We start from the raw sequence: 24,871 nt of genomic DNA on the forward strand, positions 1-24,871 counted from the left end.
ACCCTGAAAAGCTCTCATTTATGAATGAAGGTGAAATAAAGACCCTCCACAACAAACAGAAACTGAAATAATTTGTCACCACTCGCCCAGCCTTACAAAAAGATGCTGACGGAAAACATTATGAAAGAATGTGAAAGCAGAAAATCTCCCAGTAAATGTACAAAAGAAATTCAAAGTAAACAACAGGAATATTTATGGAAAAATGGCAGGGCCAAGTCGCTACTTATCAATAGTCACCTTGAATGTAAATGACATCAACTCTCCAGTTAAAAGATACAGACTGCGGGAAAGAACTACTGTACTCTTTTTTTTTTTTTTGACAGGCAGAGTGGACAGTGGGAGAGAGAGAGACAGAGAGAAAGGTCTTCCTTTTTGCCGTTGGTTCACCCTCCAATGGCCGCCACGGCTGGCGCACTGTGGCCGGCATATCGCACTAATCTGAAGCCAGGAGCCAGGTGTTTCTCCTGGTCTCCCATGGGGTGCAGGGCCCAAGGACTTGGGCCATCCTACACTGCACTCCCGGGCCATACCAGAGAGCTGGTCTGGAAGAGGGGCACCTGGAACAGAATCCGGCACCCCGACCGGGACTAGAACCCGGTGTGCCGGCGCCGCAGGCGGAGGATTAGCCTATTGAGCAGTGGCGCCAGCCAGAACCACTGTATTCTAAAGTTGTATCTATGTAAAAATGCATTCATTAAATAATAATAAAAAAAAAGATACAGACTGGCTGAACAGATTAAAAAACAAGACCCATCAACCTGCTGCCTACAAGAAACAGGTCTCAGCACAAAGATAAATGTATATTGAAAGTTAAAGGATAGAAAAAGATATTCCATGCTAACAGAAAGCAAAAAAGAGCTGGTGTAGGTAGGCATCCTAATATCAAACAAAATAGACTTTAACACAAAAACTGTTAAAGAGATAAAGAAGTACACTATGTAATGATTAAGGGATCAATTCAACAGGAAGATATGCCTATAATAAATGTATATGCACCCAATTACAGGGCACCAGGCTATTGAAAAGAAATGTTAATGGATCTAAAGAGAGACATAGACTCCAATGCAATAGTAACGTGGGACAATTTAACACCCCACTTTAATCAATGGACAGAACAACCAGACAGCAACCAGACAGAAAATCAACAAAAAGAAACAATAGAGCTAACTGACACTATGGACCTAACTGATATCTACAAAACGTTCACCCCAACAATGGCAGAATACACATTCTTCTCATCAATGCATGGAACTTTCTCTAGGATTGACCACATACTAGGCCATAAAGCAAGTCTCTGCAAACTCAAAAAAAAATCAAATCATACCCTGCATCTTCTCTGATCACAATGCAATGAATCTGGAAATCAACAATACAAAAATCTCCGGATCATATGCAAACACATGGAAACTAAACAACACATTTCTGAATGAACAGTGAGTCACAGAAGAAACCAAAAGAGAAATCAGAAAATTTCTGGAAAGAAACAAAGTCAAAAATATATCATATCACAACTTACAGGATACAGCAAAAGCAGTGTTAAAAGGGAAATTTATAGCAATTAGTGCGCACATGAAGAAAATGAAAAGGTACCAAATAAATGAGCTATCACTGCATCTCAAGGACCTAGAAAAATAAACTCCGAATTAGTAGGAGGAAAGAACTAATTAAAATTACAGAAGAGGGGTTGGCGCTGTGGCAGAGCAGGTGAGGCTGCTGCTTACAGTGCCGGCATCCCAAATGGGCGCCAGTTCGCATCCTGGCTGCTCCATTTCCTATCCAGCTCTCTACTATGGCCTGGGAAAGCAATGGAGGATGGCCCAAGTCCTTGGGCCTCTGCACCTGCGTGGGAGACCTGGAAGAAGCTCCTGGCTCCGGACTGGCGCAGCTCTGGCCATTGTGGCCAAATGGGGAGTGGGGTAGCAGATGGAAGACCGCTCTCTCTCTTTGCCTCTCCTTCTCTCTCTGAGTAACTCTTTCACATAAATAAATCTTAAAAAAAGATTGATACACCATTGGCCAAACTAACAAAAAAAAAAAAAGGAGAAGACCCAAATCAAAATCACAGATGAAAAAGAAAATGTAACAACAGATACCACAAAAATAAAAAGAATCATCAGGAACTACTACAGTGAGCTGTGCGGCAACAATTTGGGAAACCCAGAAGAAATGGACAGATACCTAGACACTAACAATCTACCAAAACTTAATCATGAAGATATAGGAAACCTAAACAGACCAACAGCCAAGAAGGAAATGGAGTCAGAAATAAAGACCCTCCCAAAAAAGAAAAGCCCAGGTCTGAACAGCTAACTAACTCTAATTCTTCTCAGGCTATTCAAAACAATTGAAAGGGAGCGAATCCTCCCAAACTCCTTCTATGAAGCCTGCATCACCTTAATTCCAAGCCAGAAAAAGATATGACAGAGAAAGAGAACTATAGACCAATATTCCTGATGAAGATAGATGCAAAAATCCTCAACAAAATACAAGCTTATTAGATCAAACAATATATCGGAAAGATCATTCACCCAGACCACATTGGATTTATTCTTCGAGTGCAGGGAGGGTTCAATATTCACAAATCAATAAATGCGATACATCACATTAACAAACTAAAGAACAAAAACCATATAGTTATCTCAACAGAGACAGAAACTGATAAAATAAAACAAGCTTTCATGATGAAAACCTTAAGCAAATGAGGTATAGAAGGAATGTTTCTCAACACAATCAAGGCAATCTATGATAAACTCACCAACTAGCGTCCTATTGAATGGGGAAGAGCTGGAAGCATTCCCCTAGTCCAAAACCAGATAAGGATACCCACTCTCACCACTGCTACTTAATATAGTCCTGGAAGTTTTAGCCAGAGCCATTGGGCAAGGAAAAAAAAAAAAAAAAAAAGAATACAAATTGCAAAGGAAGAAATCAAACTATCCCTACTGGCAGATGACATGATTATATATAAAGAGGATCCAAAAGACTCCATTCAGAGAATACTGGAATTCATAGAAGAGTTTGCTAAAGTGGCACAGTATAAAATCAACACAGAAAAATCCATAGGCTTTGTATACAGAGACAATGTCATGGCTGAGAAAAAACTTTAAACATCAGTCCCATTCATAATAGCTTCAAAAATAATGAAATACCTTAGAACAAATTTAGTCAAGGATGTCAAAGATTTCTATGATGAAAATTATAAAACATTAAAGAAAGAAATAGAAGATATTAAAAATGGAAACATTTTCCATCTTCATGAATTGGAAGAATCAACATCATCAAAATGTCCATACTACCGAAAACAATTTACAGATTCAATGCAACCCAAATAAAAATACCAGTGACATTCTTCGCAGATCTAGAAAAACGGTGCTAAAATTCATATGGAAACACAAGAGACCCTGAACAGCTAAAGCAATCTTATACAACAAAAACAAAGCCATAAGCATCATAATACCTGATTTCAAGACATACTATAGGGCAGGTATAATCAAAACATTCTGGTACTGGTACAAAAACAGACTTGTAGACCAATGGCACAGAATAGAAACTCCAGAAATCAATCCATGCATCTACAACCAACTTATCTTGGACAAAGGAGCTAAAATCAATCCATGGAGCGAGGACAGTTTCTTTAACAAGTGGTGCTAGGGAATCTCCACATGCATAAATTTGAAAGAGACCCATACCTAATACTTTACACAAAAATCCACTCACACCACAAAATTAAAACATTGAGGAAACTCTCCAAGACATGGGCATAAGCAAAGACTTCTTGGAAAAGATCCCAGAAGTACAGGCAATCAAAGCCAAAATTGAAAAATGGGAATACGTCAAGCTGAGAAGCCTCTGAACTGCAAAAGAAACACTTAGGAAAGTGAGGTGGCAACTCTTAGAACAGGAACAAATTTTTGCAAACAGCTGATAAAGGGTTAACATCCAGATTCTATAAAGAGCTCAGGAAACTCAACAATAATGAAACAAACAAACCAGGTAAGAAATGGGCAAAGGACTTGAACAAGCATTTCTCAAAAGAGGAAACTCAAATGGTCAAAAGACACTTGAGAAAATTCTCAGGATCACTAGCCATCAGGGAAATGCATATCAAAACCACAGTGAGATGTCACTTCACTCAGGGTTAGAATGGGTCACATACAGAAATCAACCAACAACAAATGCTGGCAAGGAAGTAGGGAAAAATGTACCCTGGTCCACTGCTGGTGGGTTCAGCCACTGTGGAAGACTGTATGGAGATACCTCAGAAAGCTTAATATAGACCTACCACAGAATCCAGACATTGCTGTCCTGGGAATTTACCCAAACCAAAAGAAATCAGCATATCAAAGAGCTATCTGTACCCCGCCATGTTCATTGCAGCACAATTCACAATAGCAAAGATGTGTAATCAAGTTAGATGTCCATCAACTTTTGACTAAAGAAATTACATATAATATACATATTACATATAATATACTAAAGAAATACACACACACATACATATACTATGGAGTACTACTCAGCTAGTAAAAAAAAAAATCTTGTCTTTTGCGACAAAATGGACACAATGGGAAACCATTATATTTAGTGAAATAAGCCAGTCCCAAATAGACAGGTATCATATGACTTCCCTGATCTAAGGTAACTAATAGAGTACCTGAAATGTAATGTATTGGAGTAAAATAGACATTTTGAGATTCAGTGATTATTTATAGCCCTTGTCTCTTCTGCTGAGGAACAGTGTAGTTTTTTTCTTCATACTATTTGCTGAAATTTTTTATTTAATGTAGGGTTAACTATATGATCATTAGGTAAACTGAAAATAGATCTTTGTGGCCGGCGCCGCGGCTCACTAGGCTAATCCTCCGCCTTGCGGCGCCGGCACACCGGGTTCTAGTCCCGGTCGGGGCACCAATCCTGTCCCGGTTGCCCCTCTTCCAGGCCAGCTCTCTGCTGTGGCTAGGGAGTGCAGTGGAGGATGGCCCAAGTCCTTGGGTCCTGCACCCCATGGGAAACCAGGAGAAGCACCTGGCTCCTGCCATCGGATCAGCGCGGTGTGCCGGCCGCAGCGCGCTACCGCGGCGGCCATTGGAGGGTGAACCAACGGCAAAAGGAAGACCTTTCTCTCTGTCTCTCTCTCTCTCACTGTCCACTCTGCCTGTCAAAAAAAAAAAAAAGAAAATAGATCTTTGCAAAAATTTAGAGTGGGAACAGGTAATAGAGAAGGAAGAAGGGTTGGAGTGTGGGTGGAAGGGAGGGTGGGAGGGGGGAATGTCACTATGTTCCTAAATCTGTATATATGAAATACATGAAACTTGTATAACTGAAATAAAATTTTTATTTTTTATTTTTTATTTTTTGACAGGCAGAGTGGACAGTGAGAGAGAGAGACAGAGAGAAAGGTCTTCCTTTGCCGTTGGTTCACCCTCCAATGGCCGCCGCGGTTGGCGCGCTGCAGCCGGTGCACCGTGCTGATCCGATGGCAGGAGCCAGGTGCCTATCCTGGTCTCCCATGGGGTGCAGGACCCAAGGACCTGGGCCATCCTCCACTGCACTCCCTGGCCACAGCAGAGAGCTGGCCTGGAAGAGGGGCAACCGGGACAGAATCCGGTGCCCCGACCGGGACTAGAACCCGGTGTGCCGGCGCCGCAAGGCGGAGGATTAGCCTAGTGAGCCGCGGCGCCGGCCTTGAAATAAAATTTTTAAAAAAAGAAAAAAAATACTGGCATCCCATATTGGAGTGCCTGCTCAAGTCCCTACTGCTCCACTTCCAATCCCATTCCCTGCTAATAAGCCTGGGAAGGCAGTGGAGGACTCTGCCACCCAAGTGGGAGTTCTGGATGGCGCTCCTGGCTTTGCTGCAGCCATTTGGGGAGTGAGCCATTGGATGAAGATCCTCAACCACCTTCTGCCTTACTCTGTATCACTTTCAAATAAATCTACTCTAAAAAGCAGTATAGAAGTAGTCAAGGATCTACAGATAGTTTGATCAGGCTAAGTAAAACTATTGACTATAGTTCCCAGCCTTTGTGTCAAGGTACCACAGAGAAGTGAGGGAAATTTACGGTTGGGGGATGGGTGAGGAGCATAACATAATTTTCAAGAGTAACAAAGTAATGTACAGTGCATGTTGGATACAATATAAATTATCTTCAAGTAGTTCACAGTTACAATTCATTTTAATGCTATATCCTGTGAAGATGGGTTTTCAGGAGTTGTGAAGTTGGATTTTAGGAGGAATAAAAAATGTCCTGTGACAATGTGGAACAGGAAATGTGGGTGCTTGCACTCAATTTCACTCTAACTTTTGAGAAGCTGCACAGCGACTCACAGGCAAACACATTCCATTAGTAAAAAAATTTAAGAATCAAATAATTTTTTTTTTCATTTTTGAATGGGGGCTGGCACTGTGGCATAGCAGGTCAAGCTGCCACCTGCAGTGCCAGAATACCATGTGGATGCTCGCTCAAGTCCTAGATGCTCCACTTCCAATGTAATTCCCTGCTAATACACCTGGTAAAGAAGTGGAAGATGGCCAAGTGCTTGGGTATCCACAGGGAGACCCAGATAAAGCTCCTGGCTCTTGATTTTGGTCTGGCCCATCCCAGGCTGTTGCAGCCATTTGAGGAGTGAACCACCGGATGGAAGACTTCTCTCTGACTCTGCCTCTCCCTCCCTGTCACTCTGCCCTCCAAATAACTAAATAAATCTTAATAACAAAAAGTTGTTTAGACCTAGCTAATTAATAAACAGAACTTCCAGTATTTCTTTTAGCCTCGGAGTATTACGTAAAAATCAGAGAAACACTAAGCACAGAGTGAACCAAGAAATTGCAACAGTTATTTGGCAGAAGACTTTTTAAAAGTACTTCAAATGGTTTGTAGAAATTAAAACATCAGTTCGTTTCAATGCAAAATCTTTTTGGAAGTCCATGTAAAGTTTTTTGTATTATGAATATTTGTGAGCTTCCTGAAAAACTCCTTTGTGCTACCTATGAATATGTGGTAGACATTGCTGGTTGGTTAATTCAAGGCCTAGTCCCATCCTTTTCCTCATTTGCCCACTCCTTCCATAAAGCTTAGAAAAAGCTAACACTTACTTTCATAGTTTTCCTTGTTGCCTAAGGTAGACATGTGACATCTTTTTGGCCAATTAGTTGTAAGCGGAAGTCAAACATAGCAGATAGGAGGTGGGGATGCTTCTGGGAAAGTTTCTGCTTTCCTGATCAAGAAATCAGGTATGTACTGCTTCATCCTTTCTTCTTGACTCAAATGCAGAAGTAATGCTTGGAAATCAGGAGCCGCCTTGTGACCACAAAGAAAAGGTCAAATGAAGGTCAGCAGTTGCTCACCTTTTTGGACTTCTTGCTCTTTGAGAAAATAAATCTATTTGTTTACACCATAGTAAGTTGGGTTTTCTATTAGTGTTAGTCAAAAGCATCTCCAGTGACACAAAGAGCTTGGACTTATTTCTATGTACAACAGAGATTCACTAAAGGGTTCAGAAACAGACTTTAGTTTTGTTCATTGCTGTATATCCAGCATATAGTGGGTATTCAAAAAATGTTTATTAAATGAATACATTGAATTGGAAGGCATAAAATAACAGAAGCAATGAAATCAGGTAGAGATTACAGCAAGTCCAAAGAAGGAACAGAGACTGAAACTGATGGAGGCTAGAAAAGACTAATGAAAGGACTATGAAGAGATAAAAGAAACATTCCAGGAGTCTCTCTGGTTACACAGAAACCCTTAGGTCACACAGAATCTTGTTATATTCTAGCAATATTTGACTGAAAGTAAGTATTTAATTTCAAGTGCTCCCTCATCTCTGTGTGTGTGTGTGTGTGTGTGTTTTCTTTCTGGATTTCAGTTACCTGCAATTCAGCACGGTTTGAAAATATCAAGGAGTATAGAAATAAACAATTTATAAATCTTAAATTGTGCACAATTCTGAGCAGCATGATGAAATTTCACTCTGATCCCTGGCTCCAATCTTGGGATGTAAATCATCCCTTTGTCTAGCATATCCACACTGTAAACTCTACCTACTCATTAGTCATTTAGTAGCTAGCCATCTTACCAGACTGCTTATCGACAGTACCACAATGCTTGTGTTCAGTAATCCCTATCTTACTTAAAACAGTGGCCCCAAAGTATAAGAATCGTGATGCTAGCAATCCAGACGTGACAAAAGTCATATGCTGAAGTTTCTAAGAATAAATCTGCTATCAGTACTTCTGACTGATACTAACAGAAAACCCAACTTACTATGGCATAAACAGGATTTAGTATCTCAAACTGCAAGAAATCCAAAGGTGAGTGACAGCTGACCTTTATCTGACCTTTTCTTTGCGGTCACAAGAGGGCTCCTGAACTCCAAACATTACTTTTGCACTTGAGTCAAGAAGAAAAGAGGAAAGAAGGCATATCTGATTTTTTGATCAGGAAAGCAGCAACTTTCCCAGAAGCATCCCCACCTCCTACCTGTGAAGAAGAAAAAAGAATTTTGTGTTAGTTTTTCTGCTGCACCTCAAACTGCAGAAGTTGAGGCCATAGTGTGTGATGAGTGCTTCGTCAAGATGGAAAAGGCATTACTAGAACTGAACAGAAAACATGTTCTGATGGACAGCAACATGAAATGCCAGAAAGCACTGAGCATGTACGAAGGTTTCAGCAGGGGATCTTACCAAATGAGTGGCGTTTACTCCAAGTAAGGGATGCTTACAGATTTAGGGATAGGTTCGGACTGAAAAATATTAAAAAAACCACTGGAGAGATTATATCTGACGAAGAAGCTGCTACCATGTTTCTGGAAGATTTGAAGAATTTAATTAAGGAGAATACCACCCAAATCAAGTTTTCAATTGTGATGAAATTGGGCTCTCTAGAAGATACCCAACATAATCTTTATTTATGGAAGTGAAAAGAAGGCACAAGGGCATAAAATACTGACAGACATTTTCACTCTGGTACTATATGATAGTACTACTGAGCATAATGATAAAGTCAGGCACAGTACACACACGGAAGAACCTGGACATGCTCATAAACTAAGAACAAAAATTCCATTTTGAGAGAACACATAACAGTTCTTACTACAGTACATTGTTATAATTTTTCTATTTTATTACTAGTGCTGCTAACCTTGTACGGTGCTTAATTTATAAATAAAACTTTGGGTATATATACAAGAGAAAACACTCTATATGTAGGGTTCAGTATCATTCACACTTTCAGGCATCTACTGGAGGTCTTTGAAAATATTCCCTGCAAATAAAGGGAAATTACTATACATTAAAAATATTTATTTTTTAAAATTTTTCTTTAATGCAAGCATTTTTTCATAGATAGAACTTTAGGAATATAGTGGTTCTTTCTCTCATACCCACCTCCCTCCCCCAACTCCCATCCTGCCTCCCTCTCCCTTTCCCATCTTTTTCATTATGGTTCATTTCTAGTTTGATTTTATATACAGAGGACCAACTCCATGTTAAGCATAGATTTCAACAGTTTGCACCCCCCCACACACACACACAACACATAGAGTACAGTTTGGGAACAAAATTTGCAGTGGATTCTCATAGTACAACTCATTAGAGACACTTATTCCCCTTATGGGAATAAGTGTACAATGACTTCTGTTGTTCCTTTAACAATTAACACTCTTATTTATGACATCAATGATCACCCGAGGCTCTTGCCATGGGCTGCCAAGGCTATGGAAGCCTTTTGTGACCACAGACTCCATTAGTATTTGGACACGGCCATAAGCAAAATGGATGCTCTCTCCTCCCTTCAGAGAAGAGTATATCCTTCTTTGATGACCCTTTCCACTGAGGTCTCATAGAGATCCTCCGTGTAGGAAAATTTTTTTTCTGCAGACTTGGCTTTCCATGCCTGAAATGTTCTCACAACCCTTTCAGCCAGATAAAAATATTTAAAAAGTACTCACTCACCAGGATACTGTTTTGCTGTTAGCTCTAATTTATGAGATAGAAGCATGGCTCCAGTGGTGTTATCTATTGTATAAACCTGCACAGAACCACTGTGAAAACAAAAAAAAATTTAGTGAAAAAATAAAGGCAAATACAATTACAGGAACTCATGTTCTGCTGGCCTGAGGATCTACTAGAAAATCATTTTGTAAGTGCAGTCATCACATAAATGTGAACAAATGCATAGTGAGTAATCTACCGATTTTACTTCTAAAGATAGCCCAGAAATTCTTGTTTAATGTTTATTAGGAGAACTATACAATATTTATTGTACTACTGGAAATTGGAAACCACCTGAATGTCTACCAGTATAAGAAAGGAAAAATAAAGTGTGGTTTATTCATATTATAGTACCATATAGCACTGTTAATGAATGAATTTTAGCCTTGTGCATTTATGTGATAGCAAACAAGTGCATCCATGAAAATTCTATTTCCATACAGTTAAAACATTAAAAACAGTAAAAATATTTATAGTGAAAGTACGGCAAAGAGCAGTGACTGCCCTGATGAAGAAAAGGGACTGCCAAAGGAAGATGAGGAAACAGAAGGCTTCAGCTCTAGCAATACGCTATTTCTTAGGTTGGATATTAATTTTTGATCTTCAATTTAATACTTTTCATATATTACACATATAATATGCTCTTTTGTATATTTGTAATTATTTAATTTCAAAAAATCTTCCCAAAGATCAACCTTATGAAGGACCAGAAACCAAAACCGCAAGTTCTGGGGCCAGCGCTGTGGTGTAGCAAGTTAAGCAGCCACCTGTGATAACAGCATCCATTATGTGTGCCAGTTCATGTCCTGGCTGCTTCACTTTCAATCCCTCCTACTACAGGAAAGCAGCAGAGCATGGCCCAAGTGCTTGAGTTCCTGCACCCATGTGGGAGACTCAGAAGCTCTTGACTCCTGGCTTCGCCCTGGCCCTGCTCCAGCCCTTGTGGCCATCTGGGGAGTGAATCAGCAGATGGAAGATCTTTCTGTAGCTCTTTCAATAAATCCATCAATCGTAAAAAACAAAACAAAACCAAAAGTTCTCTATTATTTCTAAACTACCTTCCAAAACTGAACCACAATTTTTTAAAAATCTAATTTCTGCTTATGGAGCTATTTTCAGTTAAAAAAATGTAACAGACATTCAATATTTGACAATGAGATACATACTTCATCATCATAATGAAAAAGAGAAACCAGTTTTTTGTTTGTTTTTTTTTTTTAAATTTGACAGAGTTATAGAGAGTGAGAGAGAGAGAGAAAGGTCTTCCTTCCGTTGGTTCACCCCCCAAATAGCCGCCATGGCTGGTGCTGCACCAATCCGAAACCAGGAGCCAGATGCCTCCTCCTGGTCTCCCACGCGGGTTCAGGGGCCCAAGTACTTGGGCCATCCTCCACTGCCTTCCTGGGCCACAGCAGAGGGCTGGATTGGAAGAGGAGCAGCAGGGACTAGAACCCGGCGCCCATATGGGATGCTGGCACTGCAGGCAGAGGATTAACCAAGTGAACCATAGCACCGGCCCCCCAATGTTCTTAAAATACTTTTTCATTAGGGCTGCTTTTACACACAATAGGATGACACTGGATTATAATTTCCAAAATGTTTCTGGCACTTTGGCGTGCTCCTTTGTGGTATAAGAAAACAGGTTATGTCCCCACATCAGCCTGTTAAAGCAATGCTCATTCATTTATTTCCATCTACTTAAAAGGAAGAGAAGGAGAGGGAGGTATCATTCCATCAGTTAGTTCACTCCCCAAATGCCCCTAACAGCCTGGAACTCTATCTGGGTCTCCTACATAGGTGCAGGGGCCCAGGAACCGGGGCCACCATCTGCTGCCTACAAGGATGCATTAGCCAAAAGGTGGGTCAGAAGTGCAGGTGCCAGGCCTCAAAACAGGTTCTTCATTATGGAACGCACACATCCCATATAGCGGCTTAACCCCCTGTGTTGCAATGCTTGCAGCCCATCCCCAGACAGCAGCTGTGATTCATTACCAGTCAGGTCCTACTCTTCTCAAAAGTTAGATCTGGGACTATGTAAAATATTTGTAACAGTAAACTGCTTGAAGTTTTCTTATAGCTCTCTGAAAGACTGCTTTTAATTATTTTCTCTTTAATTTTGGGTAATTGTTCATGTTTTTATTAGTCTTTCCTTCTGCAATGTTTAATCTGTCATTAATAACATCAGTGTCTTTTTCACATCAGACCTCTTATTTTTCAACTCTAGAAGTTTGACTAGAGACTTACTAGCTTCCGTGACCTGGTTTAATAAACCAGATGGATCATGCTACAGCTCTCTGGAGTTTTCTTTTTGTACCACTTGTTCCTCTTTTGTGCCTTTTCTGTGAATTCAAGTTGCTCTGATCTCCCGTCTCTTATTTCCATGTCCTCAACTCAGTTCTGGCTCCTCCTCTCTGTGTTGCATCCCAGAAGCATTCCCGTAGTAATAAAAGCAAGGGTTACTGTAAAGCTCATTTTGTTTTCCATCTTTCAGTCATCACCATGCTTCACTGCCTTGTATCCCATGTGTTGAATTCAAGACAGCTGTTTCATATTTTTGCCCAGTTTTTTGTTTGTTTCAAGTGGGAGGGAAAATCTGATCTGTTCTTCCATCTTATTCAGAAGCCAAATACCTGGCAAACATTTCTTTCCAGACAAGCTGCCTAGCCGGACAAATTACCTCTTGCTGAGAGCATTGACTAGCAGCAATTCTTCTGTTTCTAATTGACAACTGTGAACTGCTACTCCTGGGTTGCTAAGCTACTGTAGAGTCAGTAAGAAGTCCAAATATTCTTTTTCAAAAAGTTTTTTAATTTTTATTTTCATCTATCTCAACTCAAGATCATACTAGAAGCATGGTAATCTCCCAATGGATGAAAACTGGAGTGACTAAAAGGTTGTAAGCCAGATTCTACCTTCCTTATCCCAGGGAAAGAGCTAGCCCCTCCCATCCATAGAGCTTCTAAGCTTGCAGCATGAGGTTGCAATACCTCTTCTGGATCCCAACATCTGACATTCTTAGACCCCTGCATGCTATCCCTGAACATGGATAATGTGGGAATTGCATACATTCTCTAAATGCTGTGCCAAGCCTGACATGGAGCTTCCCAGTCATTTGACCATATTTGCTCAACAAACTAGTTTCCAGGGTAATCACTCTAAGTGTAAAGAGAAAATAATTAAAAGCCACCAGGAGGAAACAATGAGGCACCTTTAGAATGTGGGACAGTCTACAAAGAATTGAGCTGGTTAGAAAGTCAATGCTATGAAATGTCAGGAAAAAGGGTTTACAGATTGTTATTGGTAAAAGGTGATTAAAAAAGAAATAATAATCTATTTCATGATTCTTTTTTTTTTTTTTAAAGATTTTTATTTATTTGATAGAGTTATAGACAGTGAGAGGGAGAGACAGAGAGAAAGGTCTTCCTTCCACTGGTTCACTCCCCAGATGGTCACAACGGCTGGAGCTACGCCGATCTAAAGCCAGGAGCCAGGTGCTCCCTCCTGGTCTCCCATGTGGGTACAGGGGCCCAAGCACTTGAGCCATCTTCCACTGCCTTCCCAGGCCACAGCAGAGAGCTGGACTGGAAGAGGGGCAACTGGGACTAGAACTGGTGCTCATATGGGATGCCGGCACCGCAGGCAGAGGATTAACCTAGTGCACCATTGCACTGCCCCTATTTCATGAATCTTGATAGATTCTAGATGGAACAAGGAAGCTAAAAAGAAATCTTGCAGACAACCGGGTTAATTTGAATATGAACTGGTTAATGGACCCTATTTGGAACTTATTATCTAATTTTTGATAAAGACACTGGATTTACACAAGAGAATGTCTTGCTTGATAATGCAAATGTCCCTCAATGGCAAAGTGGAGGGATTACGGTATATTCATAAACTAAAGCACTATTTATAAATCAATAATGGCAGTAAAAGATTACAACTCCTGGTAACAACATGGATGACTCTGAAAAAAAAAAAAACACAAAAAAAAAAACAAAAAAAAACAACAAGACACAAAATATATTATTTTATTCAGATCAAGTTCAAAATCAGGTATAACTAAATGGTGCTCTTCAAGAATGTATACATCCATAGCAAAACTATAAAGAAAAATAAATGATTATCAAAAAGGAGGAAAAAATGGCTACCAAGTGAATCAAAGAGAGGATTCGAGTTAGGATTAGAAGTTGCAAGGGGAACCAGCGCCGTAACATAGGGTAAAGCTGCCACCATCCCATATGGGTGCTGGTTCGAGTCCCCGCTGCTCTGCTTCTGATCTAGCTCTCTGCTATGGCCTGGGAAAGCATAGAAGATGGCCCAAGTCCTTGGGCCCCTGCACCCATATGGGAGACCCGGAGGAAGCTCCTGTTTCCTAATGGGCACAGCTCTGGCTGTTGCAGCGAATTTGGGAGTGAACCAGTAGATGAAAGACCTCTCTCTTTGTCTCTGCCCCTCCTTCTCTCTCTGTATAACTCTGACTTTCAAATAAATAAATCTTAAAAAAAAAAAAAAAAAAGTTGTTGTTGCAGGGTTGGGACTGGTGTTGCGGTATAGTGGGTTAAATGGCAGCCTGCAACACCAGCATCCCATATGGGCACCAGTTTGTGTCCCAGCTGTTCTACTTCCAATCATTGTTTCCAATTCAGCTCTCTACTAATGTGCCTGGGAAAGCAGTGGAGACGGTCCAAGTGTTTGCATCCCTGCACCCTTGTGGGAGACTTGAAGCTCCTGCCTTCAGCTTGACCCAGCCCTGGCCATTGTAATCATTTTGGGGAATGAACCAGTGAATGGAAGATATCTCACTCTGTCTCTCCCTCTCCAACTCTGCCTTTCAAATAAATAAATAAATCTTTAAAAAAAGAAGTAGCAGGAGTAGAGTTTACGATAAACTGACAATGTTCTACTTCTTGATCTCATTACTTGTTAAACTGTGAATCTGAGGATTACGCACTATTCTGTATATAGGTTTTTATTCTATAATATTAAATCTAAAAAAAGGGTACTATAAACTTCATGGCAATAAATGACAGTGTATATGAAAGAAATCAATTCCTGAAAATATATAACTTGACTCAGAGAAAGCAAACTTAAATCCTCTGAAATCTAGTTTAAAAACTGAATTCAATCAGCAGTCCAAAAAAATTCTCAAAAACAAAGTTCCAGGCCCAGAGAGCTTCACTAGTGAATTCTACCATACACTCAAAGATGAACAGAAAAGAGAATGAGAGGAAACCTTTTTCAATTTGCTTTATGAGATAAGCATAACTTTGGCTAATTAGGAGGCTAACAGAAAGGAAAATTTATGTACTCATGAGCAAACTGTAAAATTCTGAATAAATCAAATCCATAAATACAGAAAAAAAAAGCTTTTCTTTCTTTTGTGTACTAAGTTAAACTTACATTTTTATACTTTTTAGCTAGAAGCAGTGTATTGAGAACCAGTCAAGGTCAAGGATGAAGAGTCCCTGCTTTACAGAGATTATTAAGAGTAAAATTAGAGTGGTGATTTATAAGATATTCAACTTGGGTAGAGATTATGTAGATGGGGACCTTTCTAGATGTATGTTCTATAGATTCACCAAGCTTCATTTTAAGGGAAAAATGAAATTTTATATTTAAAAAATGGTTTTAAAAATTAAACTCTATACATAGTGCAAAGCACTACTATAACTGACTGATAATCTTTTTATTTGAGCAAAAACATAAGATCAACATTCAGGTACCTCTGTTCTAATGTATTCCAAGTGCTTAGAACTAGACTTGGTAAATTATAGGCACATAGATACCTGACAAATTTTTGTTTTTTTAAGATATATATTTTTTTTATTTGAAAGTCAGATGGAGAGAGAGACAGAGATCTTCCATCTGCTGGTTCACTTTCCATATGGCTGCAACAGCTAGGGCCAAAGTCAGGAGCTTCCTCTGGTACTCCCACATGGGTGGCAAGGACCCAACGTCTTCTGATGCTTTTCCAGGCCATTAGCTGGGAACTGGAGGGGAAGTGGAGCTGCTGTGACAAAAATCAGCACCCATTTCGGATGCCAGGCATGGTGGTCAGTGGCTTTACCTGCTATACCACAACGCCAGCCTGTGAGAAATGAATTTTATTCAGTTCCTTTCTAACGCCTCCATTATATGAATTAAAGCAAACAACTAATTTGATAAATGAGCTTTAAATGTGCTTGTTAACTATTGCAGAATCACTAACTTCAAGGCAATGTCAACACTGGTGTCAATAAAATTATTTTTAAAAAAGGAAAAATATCTTCCAGACCCTCCTTTTAATGAAGAACCTCTTTTAATAAATTCTAATTTATTCTTTTTAACTTGTAACTCAATTTTCTGTTGCTGAAGAAAAATTTGCTTTTACAAATTAAAATGCTCAAACTCTAAAATCTGTCGTTTAACCTCTGGCTTGCTTCAATCTAATCAAACACCTTTAGATCCTCTATTAAGGCTTATGCATAAATTATGATAGACATGATAAAGTTTATAAGTGGGTTAAGAACATTTTTTTAAAAAACAAGATTTGGGGCAACAATTATTAAAAATTTAGAAGTTTATATCAATTACCTTGCACAACCAAATGCCATTAACCGATACTTGTTATTTACTGCTACACACGTTCCATCAACAACATCTTGTGGCCAAACTCCATGAAGCTGCTATAATAAAGAAAAACAGTTAAGGCTTAAAAATGTTTTCCCAAATTTTCTGTAGTCCACATTAATTCCCATTCAATAAATATATAGTTTTAATAAGACTTTTAGTGGTTTCCTCTGCATAGAAAAATATTAACATCAGTACTACCATCTAAGTATTTTTCCCTTAAAACATCAAAGTGAAAAAAAAAAAAAAGGAAAAAGTTAAGCTTTCCATTAATCAGCTCAATGGTTATTTCCAAATAAGCTCAGTGCATTGCTACTTCACCTATTTATAAAATGCTAAAGAATGGATATTCAATCTCAATCCCCAAACTCAAAATTAAATGAAGCTGACTGTTTTTTGCTAGAATGCAAACATTTTCAGAGCAGCAACTACACTTAATTTGCTATTATTCTCATCAACAAGCATATAATTAACTTTCTAGTCTGTGGAAAGTATTAGTTTTTTAAAGATGATTTTTTGACATGTGTAGAGGATTTTTGTTTTTATTTATTTGAAAGGCACGGGAAAAGAGAGAGAGCGAGAAAGAATTTTCTTATCCATTGATTCACTCCCCAAATGCTATGACTGGACTAGGCTGTGGCCAGGAGCCTAGAACTCCACCCAGGTCTCTCAAATGGACGGCAGGGACTCCTACACTTAGACAATCATCTGCCACCTCCCCTAGTGACCATTAGCAGGAAGCTAGAATTGAGAGGAAGAACTGAGACTGAAACCTGGGCATTTTAACATGGGTTACCGGCATCACAAATGGTGGCTTAACTCAATGCACCACATACCTGCCCCTTCGTCTGTCTTTCAGAAACATTTCATAATTTGTCAACTGCTTATTACTCTCTATATTCTTTTGCTTTACAGGATAATGGTTAATAGTAGCATGGTATCTGATATCCTTACATAAAAAGCTTTGAATTATCTTTACTACCTCAAATGATTACTTGGGTTGTATAAGCTTCATTTTTCTTACCTGTAAATGACTTTCAATTTAGGGCATTTCAAAGATTAAAATACATAAAAGATTAAAATACATAAATGTAAACTAAGTAGGAAAATGCCCATCACTCAACAAGTTAAACATTCAGTAAATAAATGTTTTATTATTAAGCCTATATGCTATTTGATTCCATATATAGATATAGAATTGATTCAGTTCAGTTGTCTGTTATTTATCAAATGAAGGACACTTTAGATAATAAATTCTAAGACAAAGTATAACTAGTTCCCTAAGCCCAAAAAGTAGCAAACTTTGTAAGGTGGCACATTTTTTAACAATCCTCAAAGTAAACATTAGAAGATGCAATGTAACCACAACTGTTTGAACTACGCTACAGATTTAAGTACAAAATGAGCTAAATAATCTATCTAAACATGGAAAACAGCCATGTATCACTTAACAACAGAGATATGTTCTGAGAAATGCATCATCAGGTAATTTCACCACCATGCAAACATATTTACTTACACAAACTACTATGGCTACAATGTCATTAGGTGATATAATCCACTGTTGATAAGAAAATTCCTCATGCAATGCATGACTATACTCATATTTGTTTCTTTTTTCAGTAGGAATTTTATTTTTTTTTCAACTTTAGTAAATTATTTAACAGAGAATGGCAAAGACAGCATCAAGCACTGTTTCTTTTGCTGCTGCTTAGGTTGAAATTCATTCCTCTAACAAATGCTTCTCAGGTGCTTACTATTCACAAAGGTACTGCTATAGCTGCTGACGACATGGCAGGTAGGGAAAGACGCCAAAATCCCTATTTCTATTCCTGCATTCCACTTGAATTAGGAGATATTTCAGTTTAACACATACACACAAACACACACTGTATACTGGAGGTTGGTAAAAAATAAAAAATAAAGCAATGATGCTTAAGAGGGAGTATGGGGGAAAGGTATAATATTAAATAGGTTTCTCTAGGAAGGTGTCTTTTGAACAAAGTTCTCAAGAAAATATACAAAGTGCAAAGGCCCTATTGTACTAGCATTTCCAGCATGCGCAAGGTAGCACAGAAGCTTACTTAGACGGACATGAGTTGATGGGGGAAAAGGAAGACATAACAGAAGGTCAAATATGGGCATCACTGGAGTGCATAAAATTTGTATTTTCTATTACAACTCATAATAGAAAATACACAAAACAAAATGTACATTTCAATAACATAACAAAGTAAATACTTAAGAAATTATCACTCAGGATGAAAATTACCAGTATCTGAGAGTTCCCCAATTATTGCCCCTCTCCATCACTGTACCCTCACTTCAATTACAAAAGCCAAGCCACTAATATCCAGACATACATGGTAATCACTTCCTTTCTTTCCTTTAAACCAGGGGTAGAGAACCTTTTCTCTGCCAAGGGCCATTTGGGTACTTATAAAATCATCTGTGGGCCATACAAAATTATCAACTTAGGGGCCAGCACTGTGGTATAACAGGTTAATTTGCAACCTGCAGTGCCAGCATCACATATGGGTGCCAGTTCAAGGCCTGGATGCTCTACTTCCAAGGTATCTGGGAAACCAGCAGCAGATGGCCCAAGTCCTTGGGCCCCTGCACCCACATGGGAGATCCAGATGAAGCTCCTGGCTCCTGCCTTGGACTTGGCCCAGCCCCAAACAGTGTGGCCATTTAGGAGGTGAACCAGTGGAGGGAAGATCTCTCTCTCCTCTAACTCTGCCTTTCCGATAAATAAAATTTATTTTTTAAAAATTACCAACTTAGGGGCCGGCGCTATGGCACAGTGGGTAAACCCGCCGCCTGTGGTGTCAGCATCCCATATGGGTGCTGGTTCAACACCTGGCTGCTCCACTTCTGATCCAGCTCTCTGCTATGGCCTGAGAAAACAGTGGAAGATGGCCCAAGCCTTTGGGCCCCTGCACCCCTGTGGGAGACCTGGAGGAAGCTCCTGGCTCCTGACTTCAGATTGGTGCAGCTCTGGCTGCTGCGGCCATCTGGGGAGTGAACCAGCACGTGAAGACCTCTCTCTCTCTCTCTCTCTCTCTGCCTCTCCTTTTCTCTGCATAACTCTGATTTTCAAATAAATAAATAAATCCTTAAAAAAATTACCAACTTAAAGATTACCTTGCTATAGGTTTAAAGATTCTTGAGTCCCATCTACAGCAGGGTCAGACCAAATGATTTCTTGGGCCCGCAGGCTGGATGTTCCCCACCTCTGCTTTAAGCCATAAAAACTTAAACATGTATCCATATTTATTACTTAAGTATTATTTAAAATTGCCCATTTTTATTTTCCCTTTAATTTTAAACTAATACCTGTTTGTATCTTTCCACTGGCATTCAAAATGTTCACTGTAGACTCAAACACTGTATTTGGCTCACTGGGTTCCTGACCTTAACTACCCTGGAAAATCTTTACTGTCGTTAGTTCTCAAAGTTTCAAAACATAATTTTTCCAGTTTTTTTGGTCCTTGGCAGGAAGTTTTGTTTTAAGTACATAGTTCTACTGAACAGTTCTGAACAGAAGAGCACTATGATCTAACATATTTTAACATGCCTGTTAAGTGTTATTTAGTGTATTTTTCAAATACCAGCTAACACAAGGAGACTTCAAATGTCTGTGGAAAATGGAATTATGAAGCTTATTTTGGTACAAAGCTTTTTATATTTTCCATTTATTATTTAATAATGTCTACCTGCTTTTATCTATTTTTAAAATCCTTAATTTATCAGCCACATAGAAATAAATGCTGAGAATACCTACTGTACTATTTTTTTAACTTTTATTTAATAAATATAAATTTCCAAAGTACAGCTTTTGGATTACGGTGGCTCCCCCCCCCCCATAACTTCCCTCCCACCTGCAATCCTCCCATTTACTGCTCCCTCTCCCATTCCATTTGCCTCAAGATTTATTTTCAATTATCTTTATATACAGAAGATCAATTTAGTATATACTAAGTAAAGATTTCAACAGTTAGCACCCACACAGAAACACTAAGTGTAAAATACTGTTTCAGTACTAGTTATAGCATTAATTCACATTGAACAACACATTAAGGACAGAGATCCTACATGGGGAGTAAGTGCACAGTGACTCCTGTTGTTGACTTAACAAATTGACACTCTTGTTTAAGGCGTCAGTAATCCCCCTAGGCTCTTGTCATGAGTTGCCAAAGCTATGGAAGGAAGCCTTTTGAGTTTGCCGACTTCGATCTTATTTAGACAAGGTCATAGAAGTTCTCTCCTCCCTTCAGATAAAGGTACTTCCTTCTTTGATAGCCCTGTTCTTTCCACTGGGATCTCACAGAGATCTTTCATTTAGGGTTTTTTTTTGCCAGAGTGTCTTGGCTTTCCATGTCTAAAATACTCTCATGGGCTCTTCAGCCAGATCCGAATGCCTTAAGGGCTGATTCTAAGGCCAGAGTGCTGTTTAGGGCATCTGCCATTCTATGAGTCTGCTGTGTATCCCGCTTCCCATGTTGTTGGATCAGTTAGTATTAGCAGACCCTAGTCTTGTTTTTGTGATCCCTTTCCTCAGCCGTGGCATTGCCTGTGTATACAAAGGCTGTTGATTTTTGTGCATTGATTTTATATCCTGTTACTTTGCCAAACTCTTCTATGAGTTCCAATAGTCTCTTAGTAGAGTTCTTTGGATCCCCTAAATAAAAAATCATATTGTCTGCAAAGAGGGATAGTTTGAGTTCTTCCTTCCCAATTTGTATCCCTTTAATTTCTTTTTCTTGCCTAATAGCTCTGGCTAAGACTTCCAGAACAGTCCCAGTTCATAAGCTCCACACATTCACTAGGTCTTAACCTCCTGTTATCTCTCCCCACCAGAGTCAGGTTTTTCTGCTTGGCTGAAGGCGGGCACAGCCCTGAGCTGGCACAGCTGTTACATATGTCCAAAATGGCACCTGCTCTTTGTCTTGCTCGCCTTTGTGAGGTGAGTGGAGAGAGAGAATGGTGTCTGTACCGGTCCCTTTTATTTTCTTTTCCTCTCCTCTAGTAAGCCTCGTGAACTTTCCCCCACAGGGCTTCAAGCCTCATTCCCTCTAGGCTCTCCCTGCCGCTTTCCCGCCAGTGTCTCGGGCTACTGAGGTTTCAATTCACCTCCCTTTCCCAGTGCTGGTGCGTAGACTCGGCAGCTGGGGTCCCGATTCATGGGCTCCCACACCCTCCACGTAGGTCCACCATGTCCCACTAGTTCTGGAAGAGTTTCCTCTGCCGTTTTTCCCCCTAACTCTTCCCTGAAACTACAATATCTCCACTTTTATTAAACTATCTTTTCCCGGACTATCAGTGCACTCCCTCCCTATTCCGCTATCTTGGAGCTGCCATCCTGAGTGTCCAATATCTTTTTATTTTGAAAGAGTTACAGAAAAAGGGAGAAGAGAAAAAAACATTTGGGGCCGGCGCTGTGGTGCAGTGGGTTAACGCCCTGGTCTGAAGCACTGGCATCCCACATGGTGCCAGTTCTAATCCCGGCTGCTCCTCTTCCAATCCAGCTCTCTGCTCTATCCTGGGAAAGCAGTAGAAGATGGCCCAAGTCCTTGGGACCCTGCAACCGAGTGGGGAACCTGGAAGAAGCTCCTGGCTCCGGATCAGTGCAGCTCCAGCCATCGCAGCCATCTGGGGAGTGAACCAGCGGATGGAAGATCTGTCTGTCTCCACTTCTCTCTGTAACTCTGACTTTCAAACAAATAAATCTTTTAAAAAAAGAAAAAAGACTTTCCATCTATGGGTTCACTCCTCAGATGGCTCCAACAGCCAGGGCAGGGCCACACTGAAGCTAGTAGCTCCATTCTGGTGGCTCCATATGGTGGCTGTCACCCAAACAACTGAGTTTTCCATTAGTTTTTCCATTAGTAGGGAGCTGGATCAGAAATGGAGCAGCAGATACATAAACCAGTGCCCATATGGGATGCTGGCTTCGCAGGCAGTAACCCTACCCACTATGCCACAATGCCAGACTCTGTAATAATTTTAAAGTACTAATAAGAATCAATCATTTTGGGGCCAGCACTGTGGCATAGTAGGTTAAGTCTCTGCTTGCGGTGCCAGCATCCTATATGGGCACTGGTTCGAGTCCTGGTTATTCCATTTCTGATCCAGCTCTCTGCTGATGGCCAGGGAAAGCACTGGAAAATGGCCAAGTGCTTTGTCCCCTGCACCCACGTGGGAGACCCAGAAGAAGCTCCTGGCTTCAGGTCGGCCCAGCTCTATCTGTTTGTGGCTATTTGTGGAATCAGCCAGTGATGAAAGACCTCTCTGTCTCTCCTTCCCTCTCTCTGTAACTCTGCCTCTCAAATAAATAAATAAGTCTTTAAAAAAAAGGTCAATCATTTTTCAACCCAAATATTTTTGTTTTCAGTATAAGTGTTTAAGTGCCAAATACAATTACAATATTTATGTATCTTACAGAAAAAATGAGATTTTAAGTTTATTTTTATTCTTCTTTATGAAGCATATTATTTATACTATACTATTTGAATGCAGTTGATAAAGGAAAATATTAGGAATACTAAAGCCGATTCTAGGTAGAACGACAACAAAAAGCCCATAAAAACTAAAAACTGTTTCCAGTTAGAGTAGATTTAACAAGAATATTTGGCTTCTCTGACTTCTAAAACCCAACTTTGTAACAGAAACGTTACTTTCAAAAAGCACAATAGTTTGGCAGTGTGGCACAACAGTCTATATCACAGCACCAGTTTGAGGACCAGCTATTCCATTTCTGATCAGCTCCCTGCTTATGTGACTGGGAAGAGCAGCGCAGGATGGCCCAAGTACTGGGAACCCTGCACCCATGTAGAAGATCCGGAAGAAAATCCTGGCTTCTGGCTTCAGCCTGGCCCAGTCCCAGCCATTGTGGCATCACGAAAGTAAATCCATATGCAGAAAATCTGTCTGTTCCTTTTTTTATAACTCTAACTTTCAAATAAATAAGTGTTAAAAAAAAAAAAATGGGGCCAGCATTGTGGCAAACTGGTTAAGCTGCTGCTTCCAGTGCAGGCATTCCACATCAGGGAGCCTATTCCAGTTCCAGCTGCTCTGCTTCCCATCCAGCCCCCTGCTAATGCACCTGGGAAAGCAGCAGAAGATGGCCCATATAGCTGGGGACCTTTCACACACGTAGGAGCCCCATATAGAGTTCCTGGCTCCTGGGAAAGGCCTAACTGTTTGGGGACATTTGGGGAGTAAACTAGCAAATCTAAGATCTCTTTCTCTCTCTATTGCTCTTTCAGTAAATAAATAAATCTAAACAAACTGGCAAGACAAGGAAAGGGAGAGGAGCCTGCATTAATTTTGGAAGCTGGAAAAAAGCATATGGATTAATAGATTCTTTAACTGGCAAGTAAATAATGCTGAGAAACAGCTAAATTTACACTGTAGAGTTCACAAAGGCCTCTGAATTTAGGTGTATGAATGGCCGGACTAAAAGCAGTAGGACTTGTTCAAACACTATTTAAAAAGTTCAGTGAGTTACACTGCTGCCTGTAGCATTGGCATACCAATATAGGCACCAATTTGAGTCCTGGCTGCTTCACTTCTGATTCAGCTCTCTACTAAGGCACCTGGGAAAGCAGCAGAGGATGGCCCAAGTGTTTGGGTCCCTGACCCAACATGGGAGACCCAGAAGAAGCTCCTTGCTCCTGGCTCCGGCCTGGCTCAGTCCTGGCTGTTGCTGCCATCTGGGGAAGTGAACCAGCGGACAGAAGATCTCTGTGTCTCCCTCTAATCCTGACTTATAAATAAATAAGTAAGTAAGTAAAAGTAGCTGGGTCCTCCTATAGTACCTCCACAACATTGAACAGCAAGAATATCTTCCATCCACTCTAACAAAAAACCATATATTTTTCTTTAGAGAAAAACAAAAACCCCACAGGTCTATGGACAACACTGAAAATACAGAAAGTAAAAGTTTACATCTTGAATTGGGACTCTCTTGCCTAATTCTTCAGTAACTCAAATCCCATTCTATTAGTATCAGACAGTATATATCCTCTGGAAAGGACTGCAGGACTCTTTTGCAAGAACGTTGGAGGTGAAGGTGAGTTGGGAAGGAGAGAGGGAATGAATCTGAAGACAGTGGGTGCCCCAAGGAAATAATCCGGTCAGCTTATCCTGTGGTAAAGATTACAGTAGACCCAGTCCACCAGAACTCAGTTTTCAATGAATTTGATTTTTGAATGAAAGTAAACCAACCAAATCCATATATTAATTATCCATACATTAATTAAC

General features: G+C 40.0%; 1 protein-coding gene across 5 annotated transcripts in view; it reads right to left on the reverse strand.

Moving 5' to 3' along the window:
- The window catches only part of RIC1 (RIC1 homolog, RAB6A GEF complex partner 1), a 165,039-nt gene that overhangs the window by 44,818 nt on the left and 95,350 nt on the right, over window positions 1-24,871 (reverse strand). For 4 of the 5 annotated variants that reach the window (XM_062208300.1, XM_062208301.1, XM_062208299.1 and 1 more), the window contains exons 7-8: window positions 16,568-16,659; window positions 9,956-10,044 (exon numbers count right to left, since the gene is read on the reverse strand). In XM_062208300.1, the coding sequence (XP_062064284.1) occupies window positions 9,956-10,044; window positions 16,568-16,659 (181 nt within the window). The remainder of the gene's footprint in view (window positions 1-9,955; window positions 10,045-16,567; window positions 16,660-24,871) is intronic. The other variant, XM_062208303.1, reaches the window with a different exon arrangement.

This window comes from Lepus europaeus, chromosome 12, assembly GCF_033115175.1.
Source record: "Lepus europaeus isolate LE1 chromosome 12, mLepTim1.pri, whole genome shotgun sequence".
Taxonomy (NCBI): Eukaryota; Metazoa; Chordata; class Mammalia; order Lagomorpha; family Leporidae; genus Lepus; species Lepus europaeus.